The sequence below is a fragment of the Talpa europaea genome, assembly GCF_964194135.1.
Source record: "Talpa europaea genome assembly, chromosome: X".
Taxonomy (NCBI): domain Eukaryota; kingdom Metazoa; phylum Chordata; class Mammalia; order Eulipotyphla; family Talpidae; genus Talpa; species Talpa europaea.
This window is the reverse complement of record NC_140081.1, coordinates 82,927,660-82,951,242: the sequence shown is the minus strand read 5'-3', so window position 1 is coordinate 82,951,242 and position 23,583 is coordinate 82,927,660. Positions and strand designations below refer to the sequence as shown.

General features: G+C 39.0%; 1 protein-coding gene across 3 annotated transcripts in view; it reads left to right on the top strand.

Annotated features, from left to right (window-relative positions):
- The window catches only part of MBNL3 (muscleblind like splicing regulator 3), a gene marked incomplete at both ends in the record, with an annotated part of 52,573 nt that extends 29,729 nt beyond the window's left edge, over positions 1-22,844 (top strand). Inside the window, 6 exons of one of the 3 annotated variants that reach the window (XM_084258498.1) lie at positions 11,242-11,433; positions 12,417-12,653; positions 15,773-15,923; positions 17,614-17,649; positions 19,955-20,049; positions 22,833-22,844. In XM_084258498.1, coding sequence (XP_084114624.1) covers positions 11,242-11,433; positions 12,417-12,653; positions 15,773-15,923; positions 17,614-17,649; positions 19,955-20,049; positions 22,833-22,844 — 723 coding nt within the window. Of the gene's footprint in view, positions 1-11,241; positions 11,434-12,416; positions 12,654-15,772; positions 15,924-17,613; positions 17,650-19,954; positions 20,050-20,991; positions 21,049-22,832 lie in introns of those variants that run through there. The other 2 variants (XM_084258499.1, XM_084258497.1) reach the window with 2 other exon arrangements.
- Positions 22,845-23,583: the final 739 nt, after the last annotated feature.

Here is a 23,583-nt window from a genome sequence, read left to right as displayed (position 1 = left end):
CCTACTTCACCAGTTTCTCCATTAGTATGCTCTTACTTCCAGTGTCCAACGCAGGCCACCAAAGGGCAGTTACCTGAATCCAATTGAAACTGGGGCCCCCAGCATGCAAGCTGTGGAGCAAGAAGTTTTCCTTTTCATAGTTTGTGCATGGATCATAGAATGGACCAGTGAGGTTCAAGCAAAGTGAACCAATCAGGTTTATCAACTCATTAGTTAATGAGCTAATTAATTGGTCTTCAAATGGTCCAGTCAGTCACTGAGAAGTGAAATTGATCCAATTGGGCAAATAGGGTGGATAAGGCAGGGCAGGAGCCAGCTTAAGGAACTCTGTTTCTACCCTCCGAAGAAAGAAGAGAGTCTCACTCTGTTCTTGGCCTCCGAGGAAAGAAGAAAGAAGAAGAAAAAAGAATGAAGAAAGAATTCAGAAGTATGCCTCTTAACTGGTAGAACTGTATAGATAATGCCAAAAAGAGGTGATAGGGCATTGATAAGTCACTATAAATTTGTACCATAATAGTCTAGTTTTAACTGGACAAGTTTAGAAAAAATAAATAGATTTCATGTTCTATACTGTTAGTTTGCCTAAAATATTTGTCGTGGAACTTAATGCTGACTAATTACGTTGATAAATTAATTCCCAGAAGGTCACCCATGAGTTTCTCAGAGCTCCTCTTTGATTTTCAGTAAATCGTTTACATGGTTGAACTCCGTCTTCAGAGCATTTCCTTGGCTTTCACACACTGAAGTATTTCACTTCCTCCCTGTTTCTAAAGGGGTAGGGAGGAGGCAGTCTCCCAGATACTGAGGTGAGGAATAGTAAGAACAGAGCTACAGAGAAGTAAATCTGCTTAGTGAGTCCAGAAAATGTGAGTAGATGAGGACTAAAGTGAGGGGCTTTTCACCCACTGTTGCTACACTTGGCCTCCTGTGGAATGTCCCAATTTCAGGCTGAGCAAAGAATGGGAGTCAGATTTTATCCGAACCCAGCATGCCCTATAAAGCTAGAACATGTATCTTTTCATAGATCAAGAGGCAGCATCAGGGTACCAATCAAGTGCCCTCTTTCAGGGAGTCAGAGAACTAGACCTGGGGCAAAGTAGGGGTAAAGACTGACTGTTCATCATTCAGCCTCCGGTAGATTCTCTTCATTCCCTGTCTCAATCCTTGGAATGGATCCTGATCTTACAGGAGCAACATGATCATGCTGGTTCACACTGGGGAATAGGGAGTGACATTTTTAGTCTCCGGTAAGAGATCCATTGAGTTTTCTGGCCGCTCATGCTTTATAATTTGATTCTCCATGCTTTCTAGAACAGAATACATTTTCCTTTTTTCCTCAATGAGAGTATTGCAGATTGCAGAATATGACTGATACGACTCACAAGAGTACAATTTATTTTATAGCATATCACAAGATACAAGGCATTACATACAAGACTGCAGGGAACCATTGGAAATTTCTTTTCTACCTTGTAGATTACTTAACAATAGCTGTTGTGATGTGATAAAGTGATAAAAGATTTATTTTTGCAGTTATTAGGTGTACAAAAAACTAACCCTGTATAGTTGATATGATCCTCTTTTTTGGTGTAGGAAACTGCTTTGCAGACAGGTAACTGAGCTAGTATGAGCAATTTTAAGTGTCATTTACCTGTTTGATTTAAAAATAATATGTATTACAGATCCTGGTATTATTATAGAAATAATGTCTGATTTTATTGAATTTCTCAGGTGCCTATTCTAGAAATAATGTCTGATTTCACTGAATTTCTTGGGTGCCTACTCTCTCCAAACAACTCTCTTATCCCTTTGAATCAACATTCCCTTTTCTCACCATGATCATCTTATTCATTCCCCTAAAATAGTCAAGGTTTGGCTTAAATCTCCTGTCCTGGAGTTTATGTGGTTGCATATTAAGACCCATTTGGCATCACTGACTTGAACTTCAGGTCTTTCCACAGAACATACATTGATATGTTTCTAGGATACCGGAAGAACACATCTGCTCTTGGAAAATTGAGTATAGTTTGCTTGTTATAAGCCCCCAGATCAAGGGATGTCAAGCAGAATGGGATGGTAGCTGGAGAAGAGATTCTGTTCTGTGGGACTGAAGGCCACACCCAGCAGCGCGGGGGGGATGCCTGTGGCAGCAGGCAGCAAGCAGCAGGCTAGTGTGCTCACTGTATTCCCCAGGCCTCAGGTGACATTTGCTAGTACAAAATTCCACCTCGAAAAGCTTTTGTTAGTTTTATCAAGGAAGTTCATCAGGTGAGAGAAAGGGTGTGACTCCTCGTATTTTCAAGGCAGTTTAAGAGAGTTTCTAATGTTCACAGCAAAATAGATAAGTTTAAGAAACCCCCTTGGCCTAATTAGGGGGCAAACTTGAGCTCTGCACACAAATTTCAGGAAAAGTGGACATACTGGATTACTCTCAAGCAAAGCAAATGTCTTAAAATTTTAATTTCACAGCCAGGCATTTTCACTACGGTGAAAGGAGTCTCACTGCTGCATGTCACATATGTGTATATAAAGTGGCTGTGATGTTATAGGGCTCTTAAAAATATTTTTGGGGCCTCCCTGGTGGGGCAAGGGATTAAGACACAACCTATGAAGCTATCCACAGCCACTGTAGCACGAGTTCGATCCCCGGGCAGGGAGCTACATTCATGGCACAGCAGACCTCTCCTGACTCGCCCGCTGCTCCCCTCAGCAGTGTACTTCAGTCAGTCCACCTGTTCTGCTCCCCATTCTGTCTCTGGTGAATCCTCTCACCCCCCACACCTCTGGCCTTTACCCCAGTTCTTGTATGCATAAATAAATAAATCTTTAAAAAAATATTTTTGATGTAGAAATTTCACCTAAGCTAGACCTATCCATATCTATCCATTTCCCTTTTTAAATCTGACAATTACATGGAAGCAGTTTGTTACCCACAGGTGAACTTGACCCAGGCCAGTGTGTTCAACTGATGATTTATATGGAGGTTACTGGCTCAGCACATGTGTTTCTCACGGCTGGCTTTCCTGGGGCCAAGTTGCAGTGGCCAAACCATGGGGGCTGTAAATGTGGATGGACTCTGTTCTAGTCTTTTCCTTTATCTCAGAGATGGAATCATCTGATACCTTTCTGGATCCTCCTTTTTTACAAAATCTTTATGACTACTTTCTAAATGCATTTCTCATAAACAATCTTATCTGTTTAACATTAATACAGTAAGGGGTAAAGGTGAGGTAACACTTGAGGCCCAAAGGGGGGGGGGAAATAGGAAGTTCAATAGATAGGAAGAAAGGAGATACTCTAATTAATGAACAATATTATTTTTAGACTCCAGTATTCTTCATGTTTCTTCTTCTTTAATTAAATGAAAGCTACAAGGTATTATATTAGTCCATAAAATGTAGGACTGGGTCAGGTTTAAGTGAATAAAAGTAAAATTGCAAAAGATTTCTTGTTGATTTTTTAAAATGCTCAGTAGCTAAGACAGTAGGATACTATTCTTCCCTATCATCAAGATACACTCTCCATTTTGCCTGTCCACATCAGATGCCCTTAAAATTTTTCTAGTTCACATTATCTTTATCATCTGAAGGGTTTATGCTATCTCCCTATTGTCATGGCTTTTATTTAAAAATTTTTACGAAAAGTATGGGCAAGAGAGTGTGCACATTTAATGGAAAAGGCAACTGTCCATATTCCAGATGACCAGTCTCCTTGTCCCTAAGAAATTAGTGTATTGTAATGAAGGTTCTTCAGTTGGGTTTCTCAGTTTACTTACATGTTAGCTCTCTCCTCTCAACGTGGTAACATTGAAAGTTTTGTAAGTGGGTTTTTGCAAAATGTTCAACTCGGTAGACAGCAGGCATTATGAAATGATAAAGTTTATAATCCCTTCATACAATTAGGATGTCATGACCACACGAAGTTCCACACTTCACAGGAGGGGTGTAGAGCATCACCCAAATTTTGTTTGATTCTACTCCATTAGACAAGCTTGTTCTCTTAGATATAGCAACTGAAGCCTAGCATTACTCATTTGTTCAACAAATTGTTCCCAGGGGCACACTTACCTTGAGGTTAATGAAGGTTCATTTGCATGGTCTCCATCTGAGCCCTAATGGTGTATGGCAGTGTACAATACATTTGTAAAAATTTTCCAAAAGACATTCGTGTATCCTTGGTTCTTAAAGTTCCCCTCTCCAATGCAACTGCCTAATTTTCAGGCCCCAAAGATGTTGGATTCACTCCTGATTGCAATTACTAGTCCAAAGTGGAGTCATTTTGCAGATCCTCTTCAGAGGCTGTGTGTGTCACACAGTTTAAATTTCTTTTTGTATTAAAACAAGATAAGTCAAACCCCAGTTTTGCTCCCTTGCCCCAACTCTGTTAATACACAATGTAAAGTCTTATTTCTTCAGAAATTAAATGAAAATGCTACACTTTTGCAGCAAGACAGAGGGCCTTTGTCCATGATAACTTTTGTGGTGCCAGGCTTCCTGGATAGTGATGCATCGCAACATTCTCCCTTTATCTTGCTCTTTATAATCCCATGGGATAAATGAAACATAATCTCCACTCAGCCCATTGTGTGTCTTTCTCCTCCGGGACTGGTTAGCTCAATGGGTTAGAGTCTGGTGCTAATGAGACCATGTGGACCTGTTAGCTTCTTCCCTGATCTTGGTCACAGTCTAAGCTACAACCAGCTACCTCAGAATTACTTCCTTTGACCATGAAGTTTGAAGAGCTCTGTGAAAATCTTTTTTTCCTAATGGTGGATAAACAACAACAAAGTAAACAAAACCAGTGCTTGACAATCTCACCTATACAGGAAGTTTTATTTTTCTTCTCAATACAGATCAATACAGTTCAGTTGTTTGTCACTGAGGGGACCATCAGGAGACAAAAGTTGCACTTTCAGTCTGTAGTATCACTAGACCATTTTTTTCAGAGCTCTTATTGGATGCTTTCTGGCAATGATAATTTAGTACTCCTGTTTAAAAAGTGTGTGTGTGTGTGTGTGAGAGAGAGAGAGAGAGAGAGAGAGAGAGAGAGAGAGAGAGAAATATCCTTTGATTATACCACAATGATGGCGTGGTCGTCTAAAGTCTTCCTCAGTGGAGAGCGAGATTGATGCATTTATTCACTCTGGTACTGCTTTGTACTGTCTTTTGTGCTGTGATTTCTGAATGGGATTTTTTTGACTGGTAAACCTAAAGTAATCAATGGTTTAGGTATCTTTTTCACCCAATTCAGTAAATATTTACTGAACATCTACTCTGTGCCAGCCATTTAAAGGAATAGAAGGTATATTTAAAAATGACCTAGAAAACAAACACTGTTTAAAAAATGAGCAATGGGGCCTCCCCGGTGGCGCAGCGGTTGAGCGCTGGGTTGCGAAACTGCGCGCGGCCTCTGCGGCGCCGGTTCGATCCCCGGCTGCTCCCCGGCCACCAGAGGAGGGTCCCACATGGCGTGCAGACCTCTCCTGCCGCCCGCTGCTCCCCTCAGCAGTGTACTTCAGTCCTTCTGCCTGCTCTGCTCCCCGCTCTGGCTCTGGTGAATTCTCTCACCCTCCCGCGCTTCTGACTGTACCCAGTGCTTGTATAAACAAAACAAACAAACAAACCAGCAAACAAATAAATAAAGCATGCCTCTATAAAAAAAAAAATAAAAAAAAAATAAAAAATAAAAAATGAGCAATGATGTAAAATATATATAAATAAATAAGTTATTTTTTAAAATGACTTAGAACAGTCTTTACCATCTAGGAACGGAAGACCCAGCTATATAGTAAGTTGGTGAATTAATGTATTTGTGATTCTCTTAATTTCTAATTTGTTCCTGATCCTCCATGTCATTATTCCTTTGGACCTTTCTTTTTCCCTCCTTCGAGTTGTCTGTTAGCCACGTGAGGTTTTGTTTTTTTTTTTTGGTGGTGAGATATGGGTTGAACCTCTGATAATTATACCCTTGAATCCTTTTCTCCTGGACTTGTCCTGAGGTGTTTCTAATCTCCAGTTTTCTTGTGAGTTCTTTGTTTTTCTCAGCTTTTACTTTTCCTCTTCCTAACACTCACATTTTGTTTCATACCCTTTCTTAAAATTAAGTAACCCTGTGACATTTTTAAAGATACTTTTCCAAGTGGACTACTGAAGTTAATTGAATTGTTACTAATATGTGGTGGTTTGCTAACAGATCATTTTGGAGTCAGCTCTTGTTTGCTTCTCAGGAGCAAAGTCGAAACCGCCTTGCCTATCTAAGGAAGAAGTCATTTGCCCTGTTGCCAGGCCCTCACCAGTCAGTATGCAGCGTCACTCTGATCTGTGTGGAAGTTCTCCCTTGTGACGCCAGGCCTCATGCTGCGGCCTGTCCTCACCAAATCCAAACCATGATTTCTTCTTTTGCACACACTGTATTTTATATCTTTTATACCCCCAATAATCTGTGGCTCCTTTGCCTGCCTGCCTGCCTGCCTTCAGTGCTTCCTCTTGCTTGGAGACTTCTGTGGTTAATAAAGCCAGAAAAGCCAGCACTGTGTGAGCACAACTACTCACTTTTGACCCTTGAACTTATTTTTGTCCCCTTGCTATCTCTGGGGCCACAGTGACTTATTCATTAACAGGTATTATTAGTATATAAAACACCACTACCCACTGGCATCTATTTATAAAGTTAACTCTCAATTATTGAGGAACAAATTAACTAGTCTGGAGGTGATGTGGCCACTTCGGTTTCCCCAGAACATCACTCAAAGTGTGGAGATGACCAAGTCAAAACTGTGACACAAAGATTACTCAGCTGTGCTCTGTGCGAACAGCTAGTCAAGTCTGAGGGGCGCTAACATTATGGATCTCAACATGTTTGGGGATTGTCTAAGCATATAAATATGCATGGGAACAGTGAAGGGGGCTTCCTTTTATAAATTTGTTGGTAAATGAGCAATAAAATTAAGGTCTCATGAGTGGTAGTAAAAGTTGTGTGCTATTTTCTGATATTCAATCAAGTCAGCACATTGTTACCAGATATTTACCATCCAATAAAAGAACATGTTTAGTTTTGTTCACTTCTAGACAAGAACTAAGAGAGGGGATGCCTCAATTACTGTGTTGACTTCAGGCTCAGATTAGCCTAACAAACCTAAAGTATTCTGCTTGTAGCCAACAATAATTGTAGCTGAGCTTGGATTTTATTATAGTGACCACAACTACATGTAAGCTGTTCTAGAGACACAGCAATTAATCTAGCATGGCATTTAATTTTTATTTCATTATACTAATTTAAGGGATAACCATTTTAAGTAATAAGTCAGTGCTCTAAAATGTGTGTATAAATTTAGCATATTTGACGCATAGTTTTCCCCTGAATTGTATTACTATTTAGAGATGTTTCAGTCTCCCTGACTCAGTCTATGGTGTCTCTTAAGATTTTACCTTTACAGGATTCCAACTATTCTCTCCCCATTTTTAGTCACTGAATTTTTACTTTTCTGTAAACAAGGAATTAGGAGACCTAATTTGAATAACTACTTAAAAGAACATTTTATTTTTTAATTTTATTTTTAAAAGAACATTTTAATGAGTACTTTAGAACTAGTTTCTAAAGTCAAACTTTTTCAACTTGTGCTTTCTTGCCACAGTGTTGCATTCACATCAGTAGAATTAGCATTTTACTCTAGAAATTGATGGAGAGCTTTATTTTTTAGAATTTTCAAGAATGAAGGTCAGTAAAATTTTCTGTAAATAAGTAAATGGTAAATACTTTAGACTTTGTGAGCCAAGAAACCAACTTGAGAATATTATGTAGGTACTTTTTTAACAAGAGAGAAAATAAATGTCCACACCTTTTTATAGGACATGACTACTAATATACACAGTGACATTGATTTATGGACACTGAAATATGAATTTCCTATGGTTTTCATGTGTTAATAAGTATTCATCTTTTCCTTTTTGCCAGCCATTTAAAAATCTATAAACCTATGTTACCATTCTGGCCATACAAATACCAGGCAGGCTAGCTTTGGCTCATGGGATGGAGTTTGCTGATGCTAACTATAGAACACAGGTTCTTAAATAGCAAGTGGTCCATAACCTCACCCACCAGGGTTGAATTTCACGAGGCCCTTAAACTTCCTGATAATCACCTACAACATTTTGTGCACATACCAGTTATTCTGTGGATAGGTTCCAAAGCTTGCATCTGACCCTCGGAGAAGTCCAGGATTCAAAAAAGATTAGGCATTTCATTGGTTTGTAGGAGGCATTTCCCAAGGCCCTTATAATTCCTAGATATTGCGCAAGTCCCTGGGAACTTGTGGGAATTTCTACCCTCAGAGCTAGTACTGCTAAGAGACACTGAGGGTAAATAATTGTCTAGGAGATCTCTGCATTCTTAAAGTCGTTTATTGCCACCATTCTTGATGGTTTTATAAAACTCAGAGAAACAATCTCATTTCTGGTTCTAAGGGAAAAAGCCTTCTCGTATTTTCAAGTATTTAGTAAATAGTTTAGTGACTTACTTAGAATGAATAGCTGAAGCATATTGAAGTGTCTATAACATTTCAGGCTATCAATAGAAATCAGTTTCAACATGTTGGAAACCTCTCTCTTTGAAATAAAGATTATCCACAGATAGATTCATGTTAGCTCAGCTGACATCAAGGGCTACAGTGTAAGTAGAGGCAGGATTCCAAATGCTTGTTACAGCTGACTCTGAGCTTGCAAGCTACTTGACTTAGGAGGTGGCTATTAGCCAAAATTAGGCCTTTCAGTGTTCAAATTCTTGAAATTTGACAAGTTACCCTGGTGCAGAGGTGGTGGTGGAAAAACAGAAATATCCATTTGAAAATACACGTGAAGTATCTCAGTAGCTCCTACCTATGGCCCAGGGTTGAGAATAGAAAAGCGTGCTTCTTCTCAGCAGTGTTACAGAACGAAGTTTATATTCAAAGGGGAAATGGTTATAAACACACAATACTAATTTTAAAACCTAGAGATGGTTCAGCGTAGTCTGTGGTAAAACCTGTAAAAGTATTTGAACATTTTCAGCAAACCCCTTGCACTTTTTATGTAGATGTTTAACTAACATGCTGTGAGAGGGCCAAGTAAAAAGTACCCGGGACAATAGGATGGTGACTTCAGTGAGAAATTTACTATGCAAGTCAGAGAGAAAAAAGAAGTTAAATAGTGATCTTATGTGGTTCAAATATGGCGTTCATACCATTAGAGATTCTTGTAGATTTTGAGATGACCATACATCATCAGATCGATAAAGTCTGCCATATTATTGAAGCATACTTGAGTGGCTGTTTCCAAGAGATTTCCATCTCATTATGTAAAATAATATCCCACCATTTAATCCCTGGGGCTTCATTTTTCATTCTGTGAGAATTATGACATGCCCCCTAGAGCCTGTGACATCTCGGTGCCTAGTTAGTCTGGGTCAGCCCTTGGTTGCTTGTCCTTAAACCTTAAATCACTTCCGTCATCTTCCCTGATACCTTGGTTTGCCCTCTGCCTCAAATTTCTCGACTGCCATGCCTTCTCTACTCACCTGAGTGAGTCTTGCTAGTTTGGGAGGACCATCTTCTTTCTATTCTTTCTAATGTGCCAATTAGCTAATTTAATAAATTTGCCCAAGACACAATGTTAATGTGGAAGGCTTCCTTCCCTTCGAAGTTGGGTGTGGCCCCTTCCAAGTGACTTTATGGAGAATGCTGTGCTGGTGAAATTTTTAAGTCAGGTTGAGTATGGGACAGTGAAGATATAGTGCCCCTTACTTCGTGATCCAAGGCCTCCTATTCTACCTGGACTTAGATCTGTGCCTATTCACGTATTTTAGCAGGAGTTGGGGGGCACAGCTTGGCAGTGCAATGGCTTCATTACTTTTTTAGTGTAACAAATAAAAAAGCAAGAATGAACACCTGCTATTAGTAGCACACAGTGAGATGCCTTCACTTGCACAGCAGTGCACTACCTACCTGCCAGGGTCACCATTAGAAATGTACTATATAATCATGATTTGTTATTAATTCGTTAAAATGTTTACATTTATTTTAAGCTTTATGGTTGATGATATCAGTCAAGCAGTCATTCACTGATACTGGGGACTCTGGCAGAGACAAGAGAACTGTCAAAGGAGTAATAACCACATTGGAAAGACACTCACATGTGGAACAAACTAGAAACCAGCACAGAAAGGGAGAAGTTATGTGGTTACAGATAATAAACACAATATCTATCAAACTCGGAGATTAAGACTTCACAAATGGAAACACCAGTAATAGCCTGTTGCATTTCTAAGGCTTTTCTTTACAAGTTCTCCTCTGGTTTGTATAACTTAAAATCCCATTATCTTATCTATTTCTGCCTAACTGGAATCCTTGTAGCATTTCCAGGGCCTCTTGTGAACTGTGGATACCATCTGGCCCTCTGGATCAAAACGAGGCTAAGCAAGTCAGATTAGTTTGTGACATAAGACCTATTTTTTTTGGTAACTGACCATACCAATTTCATTTTAGCTAAACAGCACTCACTTTTTAGAAATCTACCTCTTTCTTCCTCCACTCCTTTCTGTCTTCCATGGTTGGTAGTGGGTCGAGAAGAGAAGCCATGTTTGGTGGGGCAGCTAGGAACAGTGGTGGGATAGGCAGCCTCTGAGGCACGGGATGCTAATGGGGAAGAAGACGGAGTTGGATGGAAGGAAGGGAGCTTTCAGGAGAGCCTGCAGTCTGCCTGGGAAGCCAGGCCTGTAGAAGGAGTGAGACCAGGCAGCGTACCACAGAGATATTTCTGGTGACGTGGTTTTTAGGCCAAAAGGAAGTGCTGGAGTGAACACATTGGGAACAAGCTCCATCAGTGAAATGTGTTGGCTAATCTGTGACTGATAAAATTAGGTGGCTCCCCCCCCCATTTTGAACACCACAACTAAAAGAATTTTTACTTTCATTTTTGTATTGAGGTAACATTGATACACAACATGGTATATGATTGAAAATATATACCCTCCCACCTCTTCAAGTGTGTGGGACCATATGTGGCTTGCTTTAATCACTTTGATAGTGAAGTTGCTGCTCAAAGAGATTTGTTGGTTTACAAGCAACTCCTGTATGGGAATTGGGATGCGATGACAAATAAATCAGAAGAAATGGAGGCAAATGTTGATGTGGCTCAAGTTTTCAGCCTGGGACTCTAGGAGGAAGCTGTTTGACATCTCTCCCCCCGCCCCTCTCTTTTCAATATGCAGCCTTCTTTTCCGGTGAATGCACCACTCGCAGCTAACCCTGCCATGACTTTCAACCCTTACTTACCTCATCCTGGAATGGGCCTGGTTCCTGCCGAACTTTTACCAAATGCACCGGTTCTGATTCCGGGAAACCCGCCTCTCCCGGTGCCCGGAGCTGCTGGTCCAAAACTGATGCGTTCAGATAAACTGGAGGTATTTATGTAGAAATATGTAAATATGTGTCAAGTGGATTTAACTTTATGCCCAAGCAACTTTCTCCAAGCCAGACGTGCACCTGGATTTCTAGCTTATGGAGTACGATCTCAGAAAAATAAAAATGTATTTTGCTACAGCAGCCGTAGCCCATTATGCAGCGCTTGGGTTCATGTGCACAGGAGGGAGACAGGCCCAGGGAGTCTGCTGGGAATGGTCCTTGTCTGTAGGCTCCAGCTTCACAGACTGGTACCACCATATTTGTTCATCTCTGCTTGCTTGAATAATCCAACAGGGGGGAAAAAAGTAGACTCATCTAACTCTATGAATGCAGAATGTAAATGAGTCTCTAAACTATTTTTCCCATTTGAAGAATGATGTAGTAGATAATAGTATCCCTTGATGCCAGAGAAAAGAAGTCGAAATTTCAACAAGCTTTTTGATGTATGAAAGTCTCGCAGCCTTCCCTTAACTGTCATTCTTCATAAATTAAAAAAAAAAATAACAAAAACAAAAACAGGACTTCATCATTCAAAGTCGGCTCCCTTGGCAGCCCCTTAAATGCCTGGTAAAATATTGTAATGGAATCATGTAATTCAGTCATGGTCCACAAATCAGCTGCGGAAAAGCACAGAGCTGTGTGATGAAAACTCATCTTGGACCTTAGCAAAATAATCCCCTCTTGCAAACTGAACTCATTGCGTGTTAGGCTGTCTATTTAGGGGAGGATTCAAAACTGGTTTTCAGAAACCCTTTTCAGCACTTTTATTTCAATGTCTGGAAAACAGGCAACTTGTGTTTGGGAAGAATAGAATTTTCTCTAGGAATAGACAATTTGTCTATGTTTACATCTTAGAGACTACAGCTTTTACTTTTTTCTTCCCAAATGCATGACAAAATAATGTCTAGTATTGCTCTCGCATTCGCTGACAAAGTAAATGAAAGCTACCCACCAATGTGGTGTGTGTTTATTTTTCTTCAAGGTTTGCCGAGAATTTCAGCGTGGAAATTGTACCCGCGGGGAAAATGACTGCCGCTATGCTCATCCCACTGATATGTCCATGATCGAAGCGAGTGATAATACTGTGACCATCTGCATGGATTATATCAAAGGTCGATGCTCCCGGGAGAAATGCAAGTACTTTCATCCTCCTGCACACTTGCAAGCCAAACTCAAGGCAGCGCATCACCAGATGAACCACTCGGCCGCCACGGCGATGGTAAACACAGGGGGGCTGTGGGCTGGTCGATTGGGAAGCAGTGGGGAGCACGTCCCTCCGTTTGTCTCCTGTCCCACAACCATCACCTTGAACAGTCATGCGTGCACCTTAATATGACCAGCTGCAGCCAAAAACCACAGAGAGGATCTTACTTTATTTTATTCGCTAAGATTTTCTCAAGATAATTGTTTTAAAAAGCTTTCCTGGTGCTTTTAATCTACTGTGCCTTTCTTCCATTTTTAAACAATGAGTAACTTACATAATTTAAACAGGAAATTATTTTGAGTGGCTTTTATAGCCTAATTAACCTTAATATCCTAAAAGGGCAGACAGCTCACTTCCCGCTTCTGGAGCCCCCTCTCTGCACACTTAGCTAGTAACATCCTGCAGCCCACTCTAAACCCCCAGGGTGGAAGATGCACTGGTGAACAGGTTCTAATTTCCCAAAGATTAAGGTTCTCTTTCCTTCCAGGGGAGTGGTTTCAAGCCAGTCATGGTGGGGTCGAGAGGGGGGATTTTCTGCAGAGATGGGAGAATAGGTCTGGCTGTTGCGTTGCCCTGGCAAGCCAGTTTTGGGGAGAAGTTAGTTCATTGCAACACCAAAAGGAAGGAGGAATAAAAAATGTTTATGTAACACTACAGTGTGATAGGTTGCAAAATAGAAATTAGGATGACTTCAATTCATCGCAGCTGTCAATTGTTTTGCTATTTGTTTTTCTGCCTGGGCTTTTTTTTTTAAGATTTTATTTTATGTATACAAGAGCTGGGGTACAGGCCAGATGTGCGGGAGGGTGAGAGGATTCACCAGACACAGAGTGGGGAACAGAACAGGCAGACTGACTGAAACACACTGCTGAGGGGAGCAGCGGGCGAGACAGGAGAGGTCCTCTGCACCATGTGGGTTGCTCCACAGCTGGCAGTGATTGAACTGGCACTGCAGAGGCTGCGGGCAGCTTCACAGCGCTGTGCTCAACTGCCTGCGCCCCTGCCTGGGCCTTTTTTTCATGTAGTAGTGTATCACGGCCCCAAGAAGGGACAAAATCCTGAGAAAACCTCATGTTTCCTGACTGGGGGGGAAGCCACCTGTCTGACTTGGAAGCCCATGACAGATACCTTACCTTTTCGTAAGACAGAGACATTTATCTTCAAGTAGCCCTATTTATTACGGTCTTCTGCTTGAGGAGCGAGCGAAATCTACTTTGCTGTAACTGGAACTCACACTTACTACCCCAAAGAAGTCAGTCCCTTTTCCCTATGAGTGTGATTCCAAGGTCTTTGCTCTAAAATAGATACCAGAGATTTCTCTAAGCTTTTCTCACGGGTTATGCTTGGAAGGCAAAGTCCCATGTTCTCTATTCTGTCAGAACTGAACCCAAGTGTTTGTGAAAATGTAAGCACCAAAAAGGAACAAACTCATTTTCTCTCTTGATTTGGACAACATAATCCATGATTGAATATTGGAAAAGATTTTACCAAGTTTTTTTGTTCCAAATTCTTTTGAATGGGGTGGGGAATAAAATATTGTACAAAAATGAACAATGATGTAAATAAATAATTATACATAAATACATTACATTTTAAAAATCAACATAAAAAATTCTTTTGAATGAGGAAAGTTTAAGCAGTGATAATAGCAAGGAATCCAGAATGTTCCATGCAGAATGTAAGCCTCCAATTTTTGGATTATTTCTGTTTGGTGGTGTAGAGTTCAGAAACAGGATGGAGGGAGAGAGTTGACCCCCTGAAAATAAAGGCTCTCGTGTGCATTGGGATGTACGAGTGGCTTCTCAGGCATGGGGCCTTCATGCATGTTCCCATTTCTGATGATTTAGGTGTGTTTTGATGTTAAAAGTGAGCCCCAAATTTCCAGGTAGAGTTAAATATCAGATAGTAGGTCTTCAGTTGACCACTTGTGAATGTCAATATAAAATTCCTTTCTAAGTAGTGGATCAGCGCAGAGTCTTAGTCATGAGATCAAAGGCCTATAGTAATTTGTTTGAGGTAAAATTAATCACAGGAGAATTGATGAAATTTAAGCTTTTTACACTTTTTAAGGATTCAAAGATGAAACACTTTGTAAAAGAGGGATTCATGTAGATTGACTTCACTGAAAGTAGCTTCTATGTATTTTTTAAGTGATCAGAAGAAAATAGAAATCGGTATCTTAGGCTGTCATCATCTACAGGAATAAGGAGGTCACTGAATGCCCCTTTTGCACTTGGAAGGCTGGTTCTTGTGTACGAGTTCCTGTCTCCTTCAGAATTTGGGCCATACCTAATTGCTGTGGCTGGGACTTATTTGCTGGGGGGGGGGGAGTTAGATAATGTCAGTGAATCTGATCCAGGGGAGTATTATAAGCACAGTGGGATTTTGAAAGAAAGGTAGACATGAAAAGAGGATTTTAAAATACTAATTAATGCCTTATAGAATTAAACCTTTACAAAGACTTCAAGCAAATAGTAGGCACATACTGAAATGCACAGCAAGCCTCTATAAATGGGAAGGGCATACATTTTGCTAACTGTGTATTGTATGGGGGGAGGGGATAATACATGTGTGTTTCCCTTGCATGTCAATTGGGAAATACAGAGTTACAGGATTTGAACCTGAAGTCCTGGTTTGAACACTTATATTTTATGAAGCAAGAGCATCAAACTCTGCTCTACTGACATGTGTTATCACCTACATACCATTTATCACATCAATCCATATCAGATTTTAACTGGCAGAAATCTCTTTCCTGCTATATAGGTTGCTTCTGCTAATCTCATTTTAATGGAGTAATAGATGAGCTTCCCTGAGATCTTCATTTTACAGGATTATGTGCTGTTCACAGCTTCCTGTCACATCCTGCTCCAATAATTTATTGCCTAAATTAGTGAAGTTGCAAAGCTTCCCATCCCATCCCCCCTCAGGTGTTTACTTTCTGTTTTGGACTAAGAATGGCTTCATCTTTGCAGCTGGCTGCCTTGCTGTGGGGCCACTACTTGTTGAATGTCTTGCTCGATGGCTCTGCTTGCAAAGGTTCTGGCTGAGCCGTAGCTAACTGATGCTTGCTGGGTCTGGGTACATTCTTTGCTTTCTTTCGTTATATTTATTAACCCATGTTTCTTCCTCAGGCCCTTCAGCCTGGCACACTTCAACTGATACCAAAGAGATCAGCAATTGAAAAGACCAACGGTGCCACCCCGGTCTTTAATCCCGGTGTTTTTCACTGCCAACAGGCTCTGGCTAACCTGCAGCTCCCGCAGCCGGCGTTCATCCCCGCAGGTGAGGACCGGGCCAGGGCTGCAAGCTTAGTGCTCTTGGGAAAGTTTATGGTGCACACCAGCACTCAGAGAGCTTTTATGCCACAACTGCCTCCAGGGATTTTGATTAGAAACAAAAGAAAGCATTTAAGTTGGATCTGCTAGTATTTAGAATAGACGTTTCCTGGAATTCCAGAAAAGTAATGGTTTGAAATCAAACTGGGAAACACTGTTAAGGTTTCTTCTTAGCAATTCTTAAATTGTGCTGCTTCTGGTCCATTTACTTGGTTCAGCCTCAAACTAATTCCTTGACTCTTAGGTATCACTTTCACAGACAGTGGCTTGCCCTCCAAAACAATGTAAGAAAAAAGTACTTAAAAAAAAAAAACCCGAGATTTCTCTATTCTGCCACAATATCTATAAAATGTGAGAATCAAGTTTGCAAGAATGTAGTCAACTAAAGAAAATTTTTCCCAGCTTCAGGATTGCAAAAATATAGTCTATGTTTTTTGACATGTCAAAAGTAGTTATAATAACTGTCCATAAACTTAAATTATAGTGTAGTATAATATGTATAAAATGAATTTATATTACAGTACTGTGCAATGCAGTATTAATATATGAACGTTTAAACTCTTAGAGTCAACTATATTTAATAGCATAGCAGTTTTGAGCCAAATTGTATAGAAAATTTAAGCCAGACTTGTGTTCAAACAAATATTATATATCAGGGTAGATAATTTTCTTCCAGTGGTTCAGTACTTTGAAAATAAGCATATAGTTTGTTAGGAATTAAATTAAAAATACTAAATGCTGGGAATTTGTTTTCACCAGTATAAATTCCCTGGTTTGGAAATTATTATGAAATGAAAATGACACATTCTCTAAAAATCAATTAGAAAGCCTTGTTAATTATATAAACATAGTAAACACTTAGTATTGTATACCTGAACTTGAGATGCCCTGTTGCTTAGCTGATAAAATAATCAGTTAATGATAAAATAATCAGTTAGTGAAGTTTGAGAGAAGCCATTAAAAACACCAGTCTTTTGTCTGCTTTCTAAATTTAGTAGCTCTTCACGACATTGTGCAAAAGACACACAATTTTTAAAATTTTTATACTTTTTTGCCCAATTTAGCCAATTTCAATTATAGATTTATAAGCCAAAATGTCAGAAGAGTCCTTTTCTCCTTAATTAATAGCAAAATAAAAAGAAAAGAAAAACCCTGTCAGGTTGAGAGCCCCCTCTTAATGAAAAGTCTACTTGCCATATGTTATAGTAAAGTCTCAATTACAAGGTGAAGGTAACAAGTGATGGTAGGTGATCACTCTGAATAGATATATGAGCACCAGGTGCCAGATCCCAGTGCCTATTTTAATTATATGTAATGAATTAAAATTCTTCTTCCTTTCATGATAAAAGTGACTTAGGATGTATTGGTCCAAAATAAATATGTAATTCAAATGAGGTAATTCTTTTCAAAAATAATGTTCATTTTAATACCTAAGAATCCAAGAATTACTTTGATTACCTGGGTTTGTGATCTTAAAACTAAGCTATAATTGTAAGCATGGGAGATAACTGGATTTGCATGTGCTGATTAATATTGCAAAGAATATCTTTCTAGTTAAAAATTATTCCTATCAATAAAGCTTTAATAATGAAATATCTCTTTTCTTTACTTTTCACGCTTTTCTGCATGGTGTACAGGGCCAATACTGTGCATGGCACCCACTCCAAGTATTGGTAGGTTTTGTACAACAATTCTCAACTTTTTCTAATCTGAAAAAAGTCCTTTTGTGTTGTGTCTATGAAATTGATGCGTGACTGAATGATGTGGCTGGATATTTTCTGAGCATTTAAGGTTGATTATGGTGCTGTCTGTTTCCTGCCTTTGTGGAATCACAACAGTTCTGCACTCTCAACTCCTCTGGGTTGCCACTGTGGCCAAACACTGACCCTGCCATGCCTCCATTTTCGCCCTAAAATATTACAGCCGAAATATTTCAAAACATTTCTTTTCTAGCTAGAACAGTGAGTTGTGTTCTTAACTTCATCTGTTACTAAGAAGTCATCAAATATTTCAAACATATAATTTGTAAAATATGACAAGAATTCCTCTAACAAAAGTTATCCATAATATCTAACTCATTCAATGCTAAATGTTGAGAAAGGATGAGTTAAGTGAATCTCAAGCATTCTTTAGTGTTCTGTGACACAACAGAATCATTTCAAAATGACTCATTGGCGGTATGTGACTTTTAGCAACTGGTTACACACAGATCCTTTAATAAGTCACCAATACAATATGGTAGCCAACTTGAATCCACTGTTTGCCACTAACACTGAAGACAGTGAGAAACTGACTTGCTTCCTCTCAAGAGGAACTCTTAGGGAGTTCACAGCTCAGATAGCCCCCCATGTGCACCAGGAACAGACCAAGGGAAAATAGCTCTGTTGGATGCAGGGAGGAATTAGCTCACCCCAGCCCACCATCTCACATTAATCCTGCTCCCTTCATCCTTTTAGAGAATTTGCAACAGTTTGATCTCCACCCCATTGGTTGAGCAGTGTAGATGCAGAGCCCAAAAGGAACTAATGGGTTTACTGAGATAAAATAGAAGATCAAAATGACAGCCACATAGTAGTAGCACTCGCTAACATAGCAAGATGTGAACCCTGGCGGCGGAGGTAAGGCCTCTGTTATTCAGAGATTGGTTGTCCCCTGTAGGAATGAAAGACATTTCCCTTGATACTAACAGGAGCATTATACGCATATGATTAGAAGAACAGACTCTGCATGCAAGTTCATAAAATGTGTCTTTGTCTCCACATTTTGTGATTGTGCGCTCCTGTCCTCGCATCTAAGAGTTCTGTGCAGGAATGTCAACTGCATGCTTCAGTGGTGCTGCTGCCTGTACAGTTGCTGTGCTCCCCTATGGAAAGCCAGTGTTTTTAGAATTAGCATGTGACACAATAAGGGACAGGTATAGGTAATCAATAACCAAAATAGGCAAAAGGAAACTACAGAGTATCAGTTAATCACCATTTGGGGTATATTTATGATTTCTATGACATTGCAACTGTTGATCTTCCTCTCTCCAGGCCATTCACCTCTGTAGATGTTCAGAAAACCTGAATTCCATCAATATAGACAGAAATTATTGTATTTGCACGCTTTACCATTCATACATTCTCATCCACACTTTAATTTCTTGGTTTGCTTCCCACAATGAGCCAGAAATGAAAAAGATCCAAAAAGCTTTCAAAAGGAAATAGATACTAGAAAAGGCAGAGAAAACATGCTGAAAGAGATGTTGCAGCTGCTTGTAGCTGTAATATTTGCAGTGAAGATAAGGTTTTGTCAGATATTTACTATGAAGTACCCTGCGTATTTGTTTGAAGAATAGCCAGGGTTTCCAAGGGGTTTGCTAGGTATACTTAGAAACCTGCATGCCTAGTCCACTGTATTTTTCATATCTGCTCCCCTCCCAGATATCTACCATTTGAACTACCATTTTTTTTGCATGCATATCTGGTAAGTATACATGTAACTTGTCCCTTTGCACCTGCAAATCCAGTGACAGCACTCATGTCCATAACTTAGTGAACCCAAACACGATTTACAATTCTCTTTTCCCATTTTGTATGTGCACCCCAGTTACTTATCTGCTTAATCAGTTATTCAGATAGATAGTCTTGATAAAATCAGATTTTTCATGTCCCCCAGTGTAACTCCTTCTGAAATTTTGACCTTTTGCGTCAACTACAATGTGATTCTGCTCAAAAACTAACTAAATGTTGAGAATGATTCTGTTTTCCTTAATGATAACTATAATTGGCTTTCCCCTTTTCTCTTTTCAAATTTTTCCACCTTCCATGCTGTGTTGCTTTGCACTGACTGTTGCATGTTGCACCTTGGTGTATCCATCATGATGATGTCACATGGCTTGTTGCTGTGATACCCACCATGCCCCATACGTCGTTTATGTCATGGTTGCATAAATGCTCCAACTTCCTGTGTGTTGCTTCCATGGTTTCCTACTGAAAGTGCCCATGATGCACGGTGCTACACCTACCACTGTGTCCGCAGCGACAACACCTGCCACCAGCGTTCCGTTCGCTGCAACGGCTACAGGCAATCAGGTTTGGCCATTTATTTCACCTGTTCAGACCTAGCTAACTACAGTGTGTGGGTTAAGCACAGTATATGCTTTTTGGATTGGTGAGAGATTTGGTCCATTTTCTTAGGTGTTTATTAAGTAGTCGTTATATTTAGAAGGTTGGGGACGGGTTGTATATTCTAGAGGGATGTATCTGCTTTACTACTCATCCCAAGATGATCAGGAGAGTTTTCTCCTTTTGAATCAGTTCCCAGATGTCACTCTTGATATGTTAAGTATACAGTTGTTGCTGCCACACCAATCCTCAAATGTATATACTAAATATTTCTTAAATGTTTCCTCATTAGTCAAAGGGAGAGCTTATATTATTTTACTACCATTTTTTGGTTATTGTGTTTGAATTCTCACTTAGTAATCATCACCTTTACCTTCAGATCCACTGGAAAGAAAGCAAGATAGTGCATTTCTTTCCAAGACACAGATAACTTCTATCATTACCCAGTGATTGCATCAGAAATTCCTTCTCATGCTGACATTTGATGTGCTTGTGTTGTTTTGATTTTCACTTGCTTTAGGTATTTCCAATCAGAGTTAGACAATGAATTATAACTTTTTTTCAGAAGTCTTGAAATTGTAAGGCAATACATGTGATAATTACTGTGTAATATTATCATTGGTTTGCCTTATTTAAAGTGGTAACCATGCTGAAAGACTGCCCGTATCTCTGCTGTGTCAGTTACAAGCATGAGAACTACACAGCACACAGAGCATTAACTCATTGGGGAAACAAACCACGTTCTCATCTGTGCTTTGCAAAATTAGCTACTAGTGGATATGGTTAATGGGTCTAAAAGTTCTGTAGAGTTGATTTATGGTTATTGATTACCATGTCCAAGCAGTGAACAGAATAAATGGAATTCTCTCTAGAAACTATTTTAATCTAAAATCTTTTTTACTACTATAGATACCCCAATTATCAATAGATGAACTGAATAGCAGCATGTTTGTTTCTCAGATGTAGAAGTTACCAGTAGAACAGTAAGTTTCTTTAAGTATTAATATAAGTAATATTTATAGGTTATGTTTTTTATTTATACAATTGCCAAAGAGTTTGGAGCATATTTTAATGAATAGAATTGCTTATAACTTAGAGTTTAATTTAAGCATTCCAAATTTTCCCAATTGAAAAATGAAAAGCAAATATGCTTGTATAGAAATGGAAGCTGGTACTCTATTTTCCCAATGAGCTTGGAAGTTCTGAAATGTTGTCCTATTATTAAAGGGGTATGATTTGTTAGCCGAAGACATAAATCACGCTTGAATTGTAATTCTTTAACATTTTTCTAGCTTCATTATTTAATGGAAATAAAGCAAAGTAATTTTGTCACAATTTGACTGAAATTATCTTAAAGACAGTAAGCAATACACTTCCCCTATGACAGTGCAGAAACTAGTGCTTTTATACTCCGCTGTTGTGTTGCTTCCTATGTAAGTCAATCAGGATTGCTCCAGCTGTTTTGAGTAACATAATTTAGGTATATGATCATTTTCATTCAAACCACGGCTTTTTAGAGATAATTTTTGTTGTCATTGTTGTTGCCATTGTTGTTGTTGAATTTTCCCCCTTCCCTCTTGATCTCCTTTGCCTGGTCCAGAGTCTGTAATAGCACACACTTAATTTGAGCAATCATTAGCTTGGAACATGTGACTTTTGAAGCCACTTAAGACTCATAGGTATCTTAATTAGTTATAGGGGCTTATTAAACAAGTGCACAGATTCTGAATTGCATACATTAGTCATTGAAATTTTGAAGTTTTCACAACTGGAATGTTTCATTTGGTTGATGGAGGCAATAATTCCATTCTCCTGATGGACTAGTTCCCCAGAACCTGCTTAATATTTCTTTCCTGCACAGAACACACTTACCCAGAGCACTAACTGTTCTGGACAAACCCTATAGCTGTACTTGAGATAAATATGTCCCTTCAATGTTAAGGAATGTTTTTAAAAGACACCTTTGAGTACATGGAATCAGTAAAGTAACTGTTACTTGCAATGTTTGCAGGGGTATCAGTTGGGATAGTGGCAACTTGGAAATGGCACCAAAAATGAAAATACAGATTTTGCAGACACTTGGCTGAGCCCCATGAGGTGGTTCACATCAAGATACACAAAAGTTATTGACGATAGTTAGCTTTCCAATATTACCGATTTGGGAATAGTGATTCATTTTTCAATGCATTTATTCTATTCGAAAATTTGGAGGTATTGGCAGAACACAATGACTTAAGTATGTAACGGTTGTTGAAAATTTATCCGAAGGTCAAAAATGGAATTTTGTGAAACACTGCACACCTAGGTTTCACATCTAGGCTAATTCTGCATGACTCCAAAACAAACAGATAGAAGTTTAACGTATTTAATAATTTCATATTTTAAAATGTTTGGTATCAAACAGATGCTCTCAATATGTAATTGTAGAGGGAAATGAATGAATGGGTGAATGTTTGTCAAAGAGTTTTGGCATTGTGTAACTGATGCCTTAAATGATGGAGTGCATCTGTATTAACTTAAGACCACTCTCCACATTAGCACTTAATGAGAGCCATCAAACATTCTAGCCTATGACTCTTGGATGACCGTTTCCAACAGCCGCGTTTTCTGAGATGTAGAATGTGGAATTTAGAATGGGGAATATCTTGGCATAGTTCATACACAGAACTGGAACAAGAACCATGTATCCTGATACCTACTTCAATAACCCTTTAATATTTCTCTCTCTTTCTTTTTTTTTTCCATTTCAGTTGAAATTCTGAACAACAGAGGTATGGAGTATCAGAATCTCTCCGTGAGAACCTCCATTCGGCCTTTCTATATATATTCTCATTCTCGTTTGTCCTCTTCTACCAACACGATCATAAGTGTGGTGCATTCAATCTATTAAACAAAACAAACATAACAACCAACTAATTAAAATAAAAATAAAGCATTACACAATCAATGAAGCTGTTAAAACGTAAATAGAAAACTAATAACTACCATCTGTCTTATTTGAATTATTAGATAGAACATGATCATAAGAATTTGTGATTTGTTACATTATTCTTTGTGATTTTCCAGTAACCATTATGCTGAGTAGATATCCACAGTGAACTGTTGGTTTACTGGGCATTCTTGGTGGATAAATGTTCGTCTTTTTTGAAGTGTTACCTTACTGTTTTGTTTACACAGTAATCTATTGGGTTGATTTAGAATGTAACAAATATATCTAATACCATTTCCCCTGTTATTGTATTGTATTGTACTGTATTGTGGTGTGTTGTGGTGTGTTGTGTTAGGCTTTTACATACTACAGTGGTTTATTGTATAAGTGTGGTGTTTCAACTAAAATGATTTCAACTGCAATGTTATTAATGGGAAACAGAAATACATGTGCTTGAAAAACATACCAGATTAATGTTAATATGCTCTCTCTATATAAAAATATTTCTATAGGTTTCTAGGGGCAAACATTTCAAAGTCCTCATGTTTGAGTGTGCACAAAACCTGCACACA